The sequence below is a fragment of the Neoarius graeffei genome, chromosome 1 (assembly GCF_027579695.1).
Source record: "Neoarius graeffei isolate fNeoGra1 chromosome 1, fNeoGra1.pri, whole genome shotgun sequence".
Lineage (NCBI taxonomy): Eukaryota > Metazoa > Chordata > Actinopteri > Siluriformes > Ariidae > Neoarius > Neoarius graeffei.
This window is the reverse complement of record NC_083569.1, coordinates 10,476,057-10,488,458: the sequence shown is the minus strand read 5'-3', so window position 1 is coordinate 10,488,458 and position 12,402 is coordinate 10,476,057. Positions and strand designations below refer to the sequence as shown.

Below are 12,402 nucleotides of genomic sequence, written 5' to 3'. Positions count from 1 at the left end.
TATAAATAAATATATATGCCATGTATGATTTACTCCTGAAAGTGGCCCCTTTTGCATTTTCCTCATACAAATTTTTTATGAAAATCTAGTATGTATGAAGTGAACATTGTGCATGGTTTTTACAGATAATGTGTATGATGAATTACACTGTCTTTGTATGCTTCATGTAATGTTTGTAGTTTTAAATTATATTTTACAGTTTAAAATGTATATGCCTTTTATATGTAAATCCACACAAACATATATGTTTTTGTTTGAATTGTGGATGTATCGTAAAGGTATTCTATGATGGCTCTCTATGTTTTTTTATATGTCAACCTACTGAAAAAGACAGGTTTATTGTATGACTTCTTTAGGTTTATAGATGTTTTTATATGTCGATCAATTACTATAAATGTAAAAATAGAGGGTTTTTTGTATGAATTGTTCAGGTTTATCTATGTTTTTAAAATGTCAACCAATTACTGTCAATGTAATGTTGACACATAAAAAACATCATAGAATACCTTTACGATACATCCACAATTCAAACAAAAACATATGTTTGTGTGGATTTACATATAAAAGGCATATACATTTTAAACTGTAAAATATAATTTAAAACTACAAACATTACATGAAGCATACAAAGACGGTGTAATTCATCATACACATTATCTGTAAAAACCATGCACAATGTTCACTTCATACATACTAGATTTTCATAAATTTGTATGAGGAAAATGCAAAAGGGGCCACTTTCAGGAGTAAATCATACATGGCATATATATATATTTATTTATATATATTTATAAGGATTTACTACTAAGACAGTGGTAAATTCTTATAAGTTCTTTACTGTTTTTTTTCGTATGGGGCAAGCTCCAACCATTTCTGTCTTTGATAACTGTATTTACTACAATGAAATAAAACATGCTCAACATCTTCCTTAACTCTACATCCTTGACAAAGACCATCACTTTTACCTAATATCTGTAATGTTGCGTTAAGACCTGTGTGTCCCAGTCTTAATCTTGTATATACTACCTCCTCATTTCTGTTAAATCCCATTGACGTTATTCTTTTCCCCCATACCTGACTCTGCATATTAAAGTATTGTCTACCTTTGGGTTCTGATTCCCACTCTTTTTGCCATCTTTTCATAATCTCTGTTTTAATTAAGGCTTTAGCTTCTCCTTTTCCCAGTGGAATATGAATGTCTATCTGTTCTTTATCAGTGGATTCTTTGGCTATGTGGTCTGCTATTTCATTGCCTTTAATTCCTATATGGGCTGGTATCCAACAAAACTCAATAGTAAGTCCCATATTCCTTATGTGAGCTAAGAGATGTTTAACTTCAATTACTAAGTCTTCCCTTGTTGAGTTACCTGATAAAAAACTTTTGTAAAACTGACATTGAATCTGTACATATAACTGACTTGAGTGGTTTGACAAACATTGACACGACCTCGCCTGTTTTCCTTTTTCGTGGCCTGTGTCGATTATATACAAACAGCACCACCTACCGGCCTGGAGGAAACACCTAGCTTAACACCATTCATTATAGCACAAACATTACAGTTGAAAAACACCTAAAAAAAAAAAACAGACTGTCATGTAACAGAAAACATTCTCACTTGTTTTGCAAAAAACTTTTAAAAATGAGACTTTATTATAATTATTAACTAACTATTCATTTTTCCGTACTGTAAAAGCGTCGACTCCAGGAAGTCAATTTTTTTTGCATTTGGCCCTTTCCTGTTTCCCTGCGTAAAACTACAACCCTGATTCCAAAAAAGTTGCGACAAGGCCATGTGAGACATCCCCTTTTCTCTTTACAGCAGTCTGGGGACTGAGGAGACAAGTTGCTCGAGTTTAGGGATAGGAATGTTAACCCATTCTTGTCTAATGTAGGATTCGAGTTGCTCAACTGTCTTAGATCTTAATTGATGCAGTATGTGGTTTGGCATTGTCATGTTGGAAAATGCAAGGTCTTCCCTGAAAGAGACGTCATCTGGATGGGAGCATATGTTGCTCTAGAACCTGGATATACCTTTCAGCATTGATGGTGTCTTTCCAGATGTGTAAGCTGCCCATGCCACACGCACTAATGCAACCCCATACCATCAGAGATGCAGGCTTCTGAACTGAGCGCCGATAACAACTTGGGTCGTCCTTCTCCTCTTTAGTCTGAATGACACGGCGTCCCTGATTTCCATAAAGAACTTCAAATTTTGATTCGTCTGACCACAGAACAGGTTTCCACTTCGCCACAGTCCATTTTAAATGAGCCTTGGCCCAGAGAAGACGTCTGGGCTTCTGGATCGTGTTTAGATACGGCTTCTTCTTTGAACTATAGAGTTTTAGCTGGCAACGGCGGATGGCACGGTGAATTGTGTTCACAGATAATGTTCTCTGGAAATATTCCTGAGCCCATTTTGTGATTTCCAATACAGAAGCATGCCTGTATGTGATGCAGTGCCATTTAAGGGCCCGAAGATCACGGGCACCCAGTATGGTTTTCCGGCCTTGACCCTTACGCACAGGGATTCTTCCAGATTCTCTGAATCTTTTGATGATATTATGGACTGTAGATGATATGTTCAAACTCTTTACAATTTTACACTGTCGAACTCCTTTCTGATATTGCTCCACTATTTGTCGGTGCAGAATTAGGGGGATTGGTGATCCTCTTCCCATCTTTATTTCTGAGAGCCGCTGCCACTCCAAGATGCTCTTTTTATACCCAGTCATGTTAATGACCTATTGCCAATTGACCTAATGAGTTGCAATTTGGTCCTCCAGCTGTTCCTTTTTTGTACCTTTAACTTTTTCCAGCCTCTTATTGCCCCTGTCCCAACTTTGAGATGTGTTGCTGTCGTGAAATTTCAAAGTGTCTCACTTTCGACATTTGATATGTTGTCTATGTTCTTTTGTGAATACAATATCAGTTTTTGAGATTTGTAAATTATTGCATTCCGCTTTTATTTACAATTTGTACTTTGTCCCAACTTTTTTGGAACCGGGGTTGTAAGTGGTTGTACAAACTTTTAGCACAATTAAAGTCAGACTTAAAAGGGGGAGAAAAGAGGAAAAAAGGAATTACAACAAGAACAAAAATGTTCAACACACTATACTGTGGGCGGCGTGGTGGTGTAGTGGTTAGCACCGTCACCTCACAGCAAGAAGGTTCCGGGTTCGAGCCCAGGGGCCGGCGAGGGCCTTTCTGTGTGGAGCTTGCATGTTGTCGGCGTGGGTTTCCTCTGGGTGCTCCGGTTTCCCCCACAATCCAAAGACATGCAGTTAGGTTGACGTGGGGTGGCCTTGGGCTGAGGTGCCCTTGAGCAAGGTACCTGACCCATGACTGCTCCCCGGGCGCTCTGGTGTGGCTGCTCACTGCTCCGAGTGTGCGCACGCATGTGTTCACTGCTTCCGATGGGTTAAATGCAGAGGATGAATTTCACTGTGCTTGAAGTGTGCATGTGACAAATAAAGGTTTCTTCTTCTTCACTACACCATGCACTTTCTTTTCCAACCTCATTTCAGGAAGAGGCTTCACAGAGTATTAACTGTACAGTGGTGCCAATAATAATAATAATAATAATAATAAGCGGCACTAGTTACAAAGAAAGTGTTAAAACTACAATTCAGACATGGCCAGTTTATATACTCAGGATGCCAATACATTTGGAGTTGTTTCTACAAAATAATATTGTCTCACAAATTTTGAAGTCATCCAACAAAAATATTTTATTTTATAACTTGGTGTGCAGAAAAGATTTACAGTTCTCTCCAGAGTTGTGATATTAACGTATTCTATAGTACAACAACAACTTAGCTGATTTTTAAATCATAAAAACTTCCCAGCCATCTGGGTTTTAGTGAGCCGATATATTTATAACTGGTGAGTTAAACTAAGTAAGTGTTTTTAAGCACTTATGGACATCCTGTTCATGTCATCAATGCATTTAATTTGTTCAGAAAGTCCAGGTGGTCATTAAACGGAACCAAACTTCTGCAGGACCACAGTGTCACCGAGGATCCGAAACTCATCAAGGAATCATTCGAAACAGGGTTTAGAATATGACCTGGGCCCTGAAGTGGGGCTGCTTGGTCAGGTTGTTGCTCATTCCTGTTGTCAACATCCACTTTGCCTTCATCCTCTGGACATACTGCATGTCCTTCTGCTGCTGGACTACCGAGCCTTTACCTGGAGAAAAAAAAAAAAAAACAGCATATGCAAATACCAGCCACATCTGTAAGCAATGATAAGTCAGGAACAAGACTCCTGGGAGCACGTTGTTATCAGAAAAATAATCAATGACTGGGAAGTGGTGTCATTTTTTTTTCATGAAGATTTGACCCAATTTGTAGGAGGAGTGGCCTAGAGCCCTGCACTCCCGCGGGACTCGCGGCAAAGCAGTGCGGCGTGGGACAAATTTTGAAAGCTCATTGCAGGCGCGGGCGGGACCGGGAGTGCACATATGCGGGAGCGGGAGTGCACATATGCGGGCGTGGGCGGGAGCGGTGATAAGCTGCAGTCCCGCTAACTAAAAACGTGTTTAAAATAAAATTTATAAATTATTAATTTATGTTTATCATATATAATTTGTGCTGGATATTTTATTTGGCATTAATAAAAACATTTTAAGATGCCTAAATTTGCAGAGAGAGTCAGACTGAGTGAGGAATGGCATCTTAAATTTGCCATTGATCACCCTAACGGGAAATCCTTTGTTCACTCTAATGACTCGCCGTTCACACCCAGCCTCCAGTTACCCACACTAACATGATGCCTTAGGCCAAGTTTACATTAGACCGTATCTGTCTCGTTTTCTTCGCGGATGCACTGTCCGTTTACATTAAAACGCCTGGAAACGCCGGGAAACGGGAATCCGCCAGAGCCCACATATTCAATCCAGATCGTGTCTGGTCCGGTGCTGTGTAAACATTGAGAATACGCGGATACGCTGTGCTGAGCTCTAGCTGGCGTCGTCATTGGACAACGTCACTGTGACATCCACCTTCCTGATTCGCTGGTGTTGGTCATGTGACGCGACTGCTGAAAAACGGCGCGGACTTCCGCCTTGTATCACCTTTCATTAAAGAGTATAAAAGTATGAAAATACTGCAAATACTGATGCAAATACTGCCCATTGTGTAGTTATGATTGTCTTTAGGCTTGCCAACCTTCCACTTGCAAGTGGTAAGTGACGCGCATGCCCGACATGCACTGAGAGCATACACACAGCGGCTCAGTCCCGAATCACTGCTCGTGCGCTTCACTCGCGCGCTCTGTGAGCTACGCAGGGCCGGAGTGCGCACCCTCCAGAGGGCACTCGCTGTTCAGGGCGGAGTGATTTGGAGTGCAGGATGCCTGTGGAGGCGAGCGTATCCGTGTATTGGCGTTGCTGTGTGCACGCGAATCGTGTATTGGCGTTGCTGCGTGCACGCTAATCGTTTTAAAAACGTTAATCTGATGATCCGCTGATACGGTCTAATGTAAACCCAATGACACCTTAGATGAGCTGGTCATCAGAATTCTGATTCTGATCCAGGAGAGGATAAATAACTCTTGTACATTTCTGATTCCTTTCCTCTTCCTTGTTTGAGATCTCCGATCATGGCAGAAGAGCAGAGCTCCTTTACTGAAGCTCACAGTGCTTCAAAAGTAAGTGCTGCTTACTTTTTTTATCGCGTGATTAACGCTCTGTGACATGATGTAGGTTTTTCATAAGCTTTTGAAACTGCCAGGAATTTGGAACAGAGACTTTGCTTAGAAAAACGATAGCAGCTAGACTGTAAAGAGTACGATCCATCTCTCCTTTCACACTAATTATTCATAGGAGACGCACCACGGGAGAGCGCATACTTAAATGATTAGCCTACTTAAATTATTATTATTATTAGGTCTACATGCTGCCATTTCAACATTCCGAATTCAGAAACAGGTAAATAATAACAAACGTGAACGTGAGCTGTAGACATTTATGCTCAAATCCATTCAAAGTAGGGAGCGGGGCACCATCACGCTGTGTCAAGACAAGAACTTTCCTGAGAAATCACGCGAACGTCTGCATCATGCGGGATTTGCAGGCGGGAGCAGGACAAAATATGGCAGGCGCGGGCGGGAGCGGGACTGAAAATCATAATTCTTTGCGGGTGGGCGTGGGACTGCACAATGCGGGCGCGGGCGGGGGCGGGACTGAAAAATCCGACCCGCACAGACCTCTAGAGTGGCCAAAAAAAAAAAGTCCATATTATACAAATTGAAGCGGGCAGAGCTTAGTGGTGGATTACATCATAAGTGGTGCATTACAGCAGTTTGTGCTTGGACCAATAATAATAATAATAATAATAATAATAATAATAAGTTCCTCACCAGATTCTCCACCCCAGCCCAGAGCCCGGTACTGCTTCAGCACTCGCCCCACCGCACGCTGGTTGTGTACGGGTACCAGCTCCCTCTGTGTCCCGAAACGTTGCCTATAGTAACGCATCAGCGAGCGGTGACCAATCTTCGCCCCTGCAGCGGCACAAACACAAGCATCAAACACAAGCAGGACAAACAGTGCTGCAGTAAATGTCTCCTCGGTATATTTGTTTTTATGGATGTCCGTGAAATAAAGACATCACTGAGCTCCTCTCTCTCATAGTGACATCATACGCACCGGACGGCAGCGTGAGCTCGAAAGTATCGTCGTCAAAATCCACCGTCCTCTCATCGGGAAGCTCTCCGTCCTTCATTTCTACATCAGTTCCATCGTGAGCGTCTGGGTAGCTACTCCTGATATACACACACAACTCTTAGTACAGCATTGCTCTCTTAAGTTTAAAAAAAAAAAATCTTCACGATATCAATGATTTTTTTTTCTCTGTTCAAAAACAAGAAGTTCGTAATTCTGTTTATTATTAGTCTTAGGTTCAGTGGTGCGATTTTAACGTTACTACGGAAACGAACCAGGATTACTGTCAAAGCTGCCGACCAATGAGAATTGAGAACGCAGCAGCAGTGTTATAAAAAGCCAAATGATCTGTATTGTAACGGGACAAAACCGCAGTTACCTCAACGACACAAGAGAAACCGTACCTGAAGTCGTAGAAGTCGGCAAACTCGAGCGCTGCGTCTCCGTCGGTGTAGAGTTTGCAGTGGCTCTTGTCGTTCATGTGCGCCTGCACCGCTTCAGTAGAGTAGAACGACTTCCCTTTTTCGTTACACCATAAGCACACTTTGCCGAACCCAACCTTCTCTCCTGTAGGATAGTGAGAGAAAAGTAAACGGACATCGGCGAATAAAGGCGAGTTGAAACAGTCGGTCGTTCACTCAGTCTTGAAGTCGTGTTATTGAGAAACCATGAGGACTCTCATGGTGCAAAACTGACTGTTTACCAAAAAAAAAAAAAAAACATCACGTAAGCTGTTACTATGGAAACAAGAATGCTACATTCTCCTACGATCTGTTAAAGAATATCAACCAATCAGACTCACCCAGGTACGCAAGGAGTCCTCTTAGATCCACCAAGTACTCGATGTCGGGGATGAAGAAGCTGTGCTCTTTGGTCATGTGGGCCACGTTTTTGCTCAGAGTGTGTGAGTGGTGCGAACAGAACAGACAGTTGGTCACAGGGATGGAGCCTGCAGCAGGAGTGGGCGTGGCCACACTGCCCTCCTCCATCTGCTCCTCTTCATCAGCCTCCATATCATCATCATCATCATCATCAATATCAACGTCTTCCCATTCTTCTTGAAAAGTTGTCAGTACATACATAGCTTGTCATAGTGTTGCATTCGTATTGACCCCCATAAACATTTCCACATTTTGTTTGTTTAATTTGTATTTAAAAAAAAAATCAAATCACCTACCTTCATCTGCTTCTTCTTCTTCCTCCTCCTCTTCAGTCTCGATCTTCCTTGCTTGCCGCTCAAACCACTCCAGCCTTGGCGCTTTATCCGGCTTCTTCCTAACCTGCCTGTCTGTGGGCGTGGCTTCTGAATGGGCGTGTCTCTGTTTCTGCCTCAGCCCCTCCCTCATCGCTTTCTGAATCGCCTCGTTCTGAGCGTCCTTATCCAGCTCAGCTCCTTTCTCCAGGTTCTTCTCGTTCATGCGCTGCACCGCCTCCTGGGCGGCAGCCATGGCTTTCTTCTCAGCTTGCTGGTGCTTGTGCGACTGCAGATGGTTGTTGTAGGCGTTGGCACTCGAAAACTTCTTGTTGCAGGTGTCGCAGGTGGTGAGGCTGTGCGCATCCGCCAGCTGCTGTTCGGCAGCTGCTCGCTGGGCCAGCACACGCTCCTGGAAGTTCTCAGCGGTGACCGGGGGCATGCTGGCTACCTTGCGCTTCAGGTTGTAGCGGTGCCAGTCGGTCTTGTAGTGCGCACGCTGGACGTCAGCGTCGGCAAACTGCACACGGCAGCTGATACAGGTGTATGCGGACATCACGGCTGCCAAGAGACACAAAGTTTTATTTCTATATCTGTGAGAGATCATCTGCTGGTAATCAAGGGTTTTAGTCTTCAGTAATTCCAATATGGAATAACGTTCAACCGAGTCATTTTTTGTCAACCTTTTTTTTTTTTTTTCTTTAATGGCTTGAGTCTTTAGGACCCACTTCCCATTCACACACCAAATATCCTATGGTCATATTTCTGTGAGAAGTTCCTCACATTCATTCCTGGTCAAAAAAGGACCCATAGTACTCTTAGTACCTCAAGGATTAGAAGTACGAACACAGTGGCCTTGTTTCATCCATAATGACTCTTTTCTGTCATGTCTGCATCCTGTATAGGATGTAGAACAGGGGTCATCAAACTGCGGGCCAATTCCGGCCCGCCACCCAGCCCCTCTGCCCCCCCACCACTTGAACCGGCCCTATGAGGCAATCCCCAAAAGTGGTCATGGCCTATTTTTTTTAATTGCTTTTTGGCAAATAATAACATGTCTGCATCTTGTATTTTGTTGATTTTTATCAATTAAAATTGATATTTAGTTATAAAATGAACTATTCATATTTTCCGAATTTTCGTCATATGCTCGCGATCAAGCAGTGACAGGCAGCGCATGCGCAGAGAACTGTCAGTGTTCAGGACAGCAAAATGGCTAGCAGTCAGCGAAAAGCTGACAGAGAGTGCAGAGTTTTTAAAGAACACTGGACCACCGATTATTTTTTCGTTCAGTGTAAGGACCGTGCAGTTTGTCTTGTATGTAAAGAAAGCGTGTCAGTTTTCAAAGAATATAATCTGCGTCGTCACTACGAAACCCGCCACAAAGAGTATGCTAGTTTGCAAGGGCAAACAAGAGAAGACAGGATTCGGAGGATGAAATGCGGACTGGCTGCACAACAGAATGTATTCCTTCACCAAACCCAAATCAACCAGGCTGCTGTCCGAGCTAGCTATAAGGTAGCTCACCTACTAGCTACCCATGGAAAGCCGTTTACTGATGGGGACTTTGTTAAAGTATGCATGCTTGCTGTGGCCGAGGAGGTGTGTCCCGACAAGAGGTACAAATCAACAAGTACAAATCCAGCTCACCTACATATACTACTGATTTTGATTCCCATTATTCTGTATTATGCTTTAGTTTTGACCTGTAAATGGCCGACTGCTCATTTCATTTTCACCTTGACCTAAAAAACGTTTACTGAACATGCTCAAATGGATAGGCATAAGAGCTGGCTAGTTGATCTATTGCTCATATTATTATAATTTCACTGGTTTTTTTAAATGTATTTATTTTCTAGGCCTATTTATTTGACCTTTATTAAGTGCTGCACACAATTATTAATAATATCAACAGGCCTACCTACAATTTATAATTTTCCACTCACCTTTGCCAGTGTCAATCACCTCAACTAGACAGATGTTTCTTACCTTGACAGCTTTGATGTTATTTTTATTAGAAAAGAAATACATTGAATATCTGTGGTATTTCAAATTAAAACAAAGTGTGAAGACTCGATTACTCATTCGTTACGTGTAGCCGCTTTATCCTGTTCTACAGGGTCGCAGGCAAGCTGGAGCCTATCCCAGCTGACTACGGGCGAAAGGCGGGGTACACCCTGGACAAGTCGCCAGGTCATCACAGGGCTGACACATAGACACAGACAACCATTCACACTCACATTCACACCTACGGTCAATTTAGAGTCACCAGTTAACCTAACCTGCATGTCTTTGGACTGTGGGGGAAACCGGAGCACCCGAAGGAAACCCATGGGGACACGGGGAGAACATGCAAACTCCGCACAGAAAGGCCCTCGCCGGCCACGGGGCTCGAACCCGGATCTTCTTGCTGTGAGGCGGATTACTACTTTTGCAAACCACTAGTAAAGATAAACAAATATATGCCAGGAATCAAGTATTGATATAGTAGTGGGGATGGCTGTGCCAGGCTAGTAATCTCTACTACACAACGAGGCCTGCTGGTGGTCAGAATTGTCTGGGTCATACAATTCTATGTTATATATCTGACCCGACCCCCCATCACAGTCAGGAACGACAATGTGGCCCCCAGAGAAAAAAGTTTGGTGACCCCTGATGTGAACATCTTTCTTCTCTTTACTTCACTCAGGAGATGATTATTTTTCTCTAACAGAACAGAAAAAGGAACCACAACAATTCAACACAACTCCATATCTATGCAAACTACACTACCGTTCAAAAGTTTGGGGTCACTTTGAAATGTCCTTATTTTTGAAAGAAAAGCACTGTTCTTTTCAATGAAGATGACTTTAAACTAATCAGAAATACACTCTATACATTGCTAATGTAGTAAATGACTATTCTAGCTGCAAATGTCTGGTTTTTGGTGCAATATCTCCATAGGTGTATAGAGGCCCATTTCCAGCAACTCTCACTCCAGTGTTCTAATGGTACAATGTGTTTGCTCATTGCCTCAGAAGGCTAATGGATGATTAGAAAACCCTTGTACAATCATGTTAGCACAGCTGAAAACAGTTGAGCTCTTTAGAGAAGCTATAAAACTGACCTTCCTTTGAGCAGATTGAGTTTCTGGAGCATCACATTTGTGGGGTCGATTAAATGCTCAAAATGGCCAGAAAAATGTCTTGACTATATTTTCTATTCATTTGACAACTTATGTTGGTAAATAAAAGTGTGACTTTTCATGGAAAACACAAAATTGTCTGGGTGACCCCAAACTTTTGAACGGTAGTGTAGATTCTGTAATTTCTTTAATATCCAGTTAACAGCACCACTAATTCACAACACACATATAAATATATTAAACAAATAAATACATATTTTAGGACTAAATCCTGTCTCACCTGGGTTCTAGGTATCCACTGTTTAAACTCGAGTTAAATCCACGTTCTTACATGACCAAGGAAAAGCAAGTGTAACCTTTGAACCGGAAATAAGAATCCGGAACTCATATCCGGCGCGATGTGTGGTTTCTGTCGCCATCTTGTGGTGAAGTAAAGCAGTGGTTCAAAGGGCGTCACTCAACATAAACATATCAATTATAATGTAATAAAAATTCGATGTTTTTTATTTTTTTTCCTACATTGTAAATTAATACTGAAGTCATTCAGACTATGTAGCAACACGTAATCGTTTAGTAAACTTTAAAATATTAATCAAACCAAAATATATATGTTTTAGATTCTTCAAAGTAGGCACCTTTTGCTTTGATTACAGCTTTACACACTCCTGACATTCTCTCAATCAGCTTCAAATGGTTTTCCGACAGTCTTGAAGGAGTTCCCAGAGGTGCTGAGCACGCGTTGGCTGCTTGGCCTTCACTCTGCGGTCCAACTCATCCCAAACCATCTCAATTGGGTTTAGATCAGGTGATTGTGGAGGCCACGTCATCTGACGAAGCACTCAATCGCCCTCTTTCTTGGTCAAATAGCCCTTACGTAGCCTAGAGGTGTGTTTTGGGTCATTGTCCTGTTGAAAGACAAATGATGGGCCCACTAAGCGCAAACCAGATGGGATGGCATGTCGCTGCAGAACGCTGTGGTAGCCATGCTGGTTAAGTGTGCCTTCGATTTTGAATAAATCGCCAACAGTGTGACCAGCAAAGCACCCCCATACCATCACATTTCCTCCTCCATACTTCACTGTTGGAACCACACGTGTAGGAACCATCCACTCACCTTTTCTGCATCTTACAAAGACATGGCGATTGGAACCAAAAATCTCAAATTTGGACTCATCAGACCAAAGGAGAGATTTCCACTGGTCTAATGTCCATTCCTTGTGTTCCTTGGCCCAAGCTATTCTCTTCCTCTTGTTGTTCTTCCTTAGAAGTGGCTTCTTTGCAGCAATTCGACCATAAAGTTCAGATTCACGCAGTCTTTTCTGAACAGTTGACGTTGAGATGTGTGTGCTACTTGAACTCTGTGAAGCATTTAGGTGGGCTCTTATCTGGGGTGCTGTTAACTTGCGGTTTCTGAGACTGGT

At 42.4% G+C, this 12,402-nt stretch overlaps 1 protein-coding gene across 2 annotated transcripts; it reads right to left on the bottom strand.

Moving 5' to 3' along the window:
• Positions 1-3,703: 3,703 nt before the first annotated feature.
• On the bottom strand, positions 3,704-11,347 carry znf622 (zinc finger protein 622). 2 transcript variants are annotated; one of them, XM_060929508.1, is made up of 7 exons: positions 11,262-11,347; positions 7,843-8,418; positions 7,468-7,722; positions 7,070-7,232; positions 6,651-6,766; positions 6,362-6,505; positions 3,704-4,189 (listed from the first exon to the last, which is right to left on the bottom strand). In XM_060929508.1, the coding sequence occupies exons 2-7, from the start codon at positions 8,411-8,413 to the stop codon at positions 4,056-4,058; spliced, it is 1,383 nt and encodes a 460-aa protein (XP_060785491.1). In that variant the 5' UTR covers positions 8,414-8,418; positions 11,262-11,347; the 3' UTR covers positions 3,704-4,055. The 2 variants fall into 2 exon arrangements, with proteins under 2 accessions (XP_060785491.1, XP_060785501.1); XM_060929518.1 differs by having other exon boundaries at positions 7,468-7,719.
• Between the last annotated feature and the right edge of the window lie 1,055 nt (positions 11,348-12,402).

Excerpts from the sequence above, each read along its gene's own strand:
- znf622 (XM_060929508.1), bottom strand. The coding sequence starts at position 8,413 with ATGTCCGCATACACCTGTATCAGCTGCCGTGTGCAGTTTGCCGACGCT. Across the intron at positions 7,723-7,842 it reads AGAAGAAGAAGCAGATGAAG|AAGAATGGGAAGACGTTGAT; the intron begins GTAGGTGATTTG and ends CAACTTTTCAAG. Across the intron at positions 6,506-6,650 it reads CGAGCTCACGCTGCCGTCCG|GGGCGAAGATTGGTCACCGC; the intron begins GTGCGTATGATG and ends GTGCCGCTGCAG.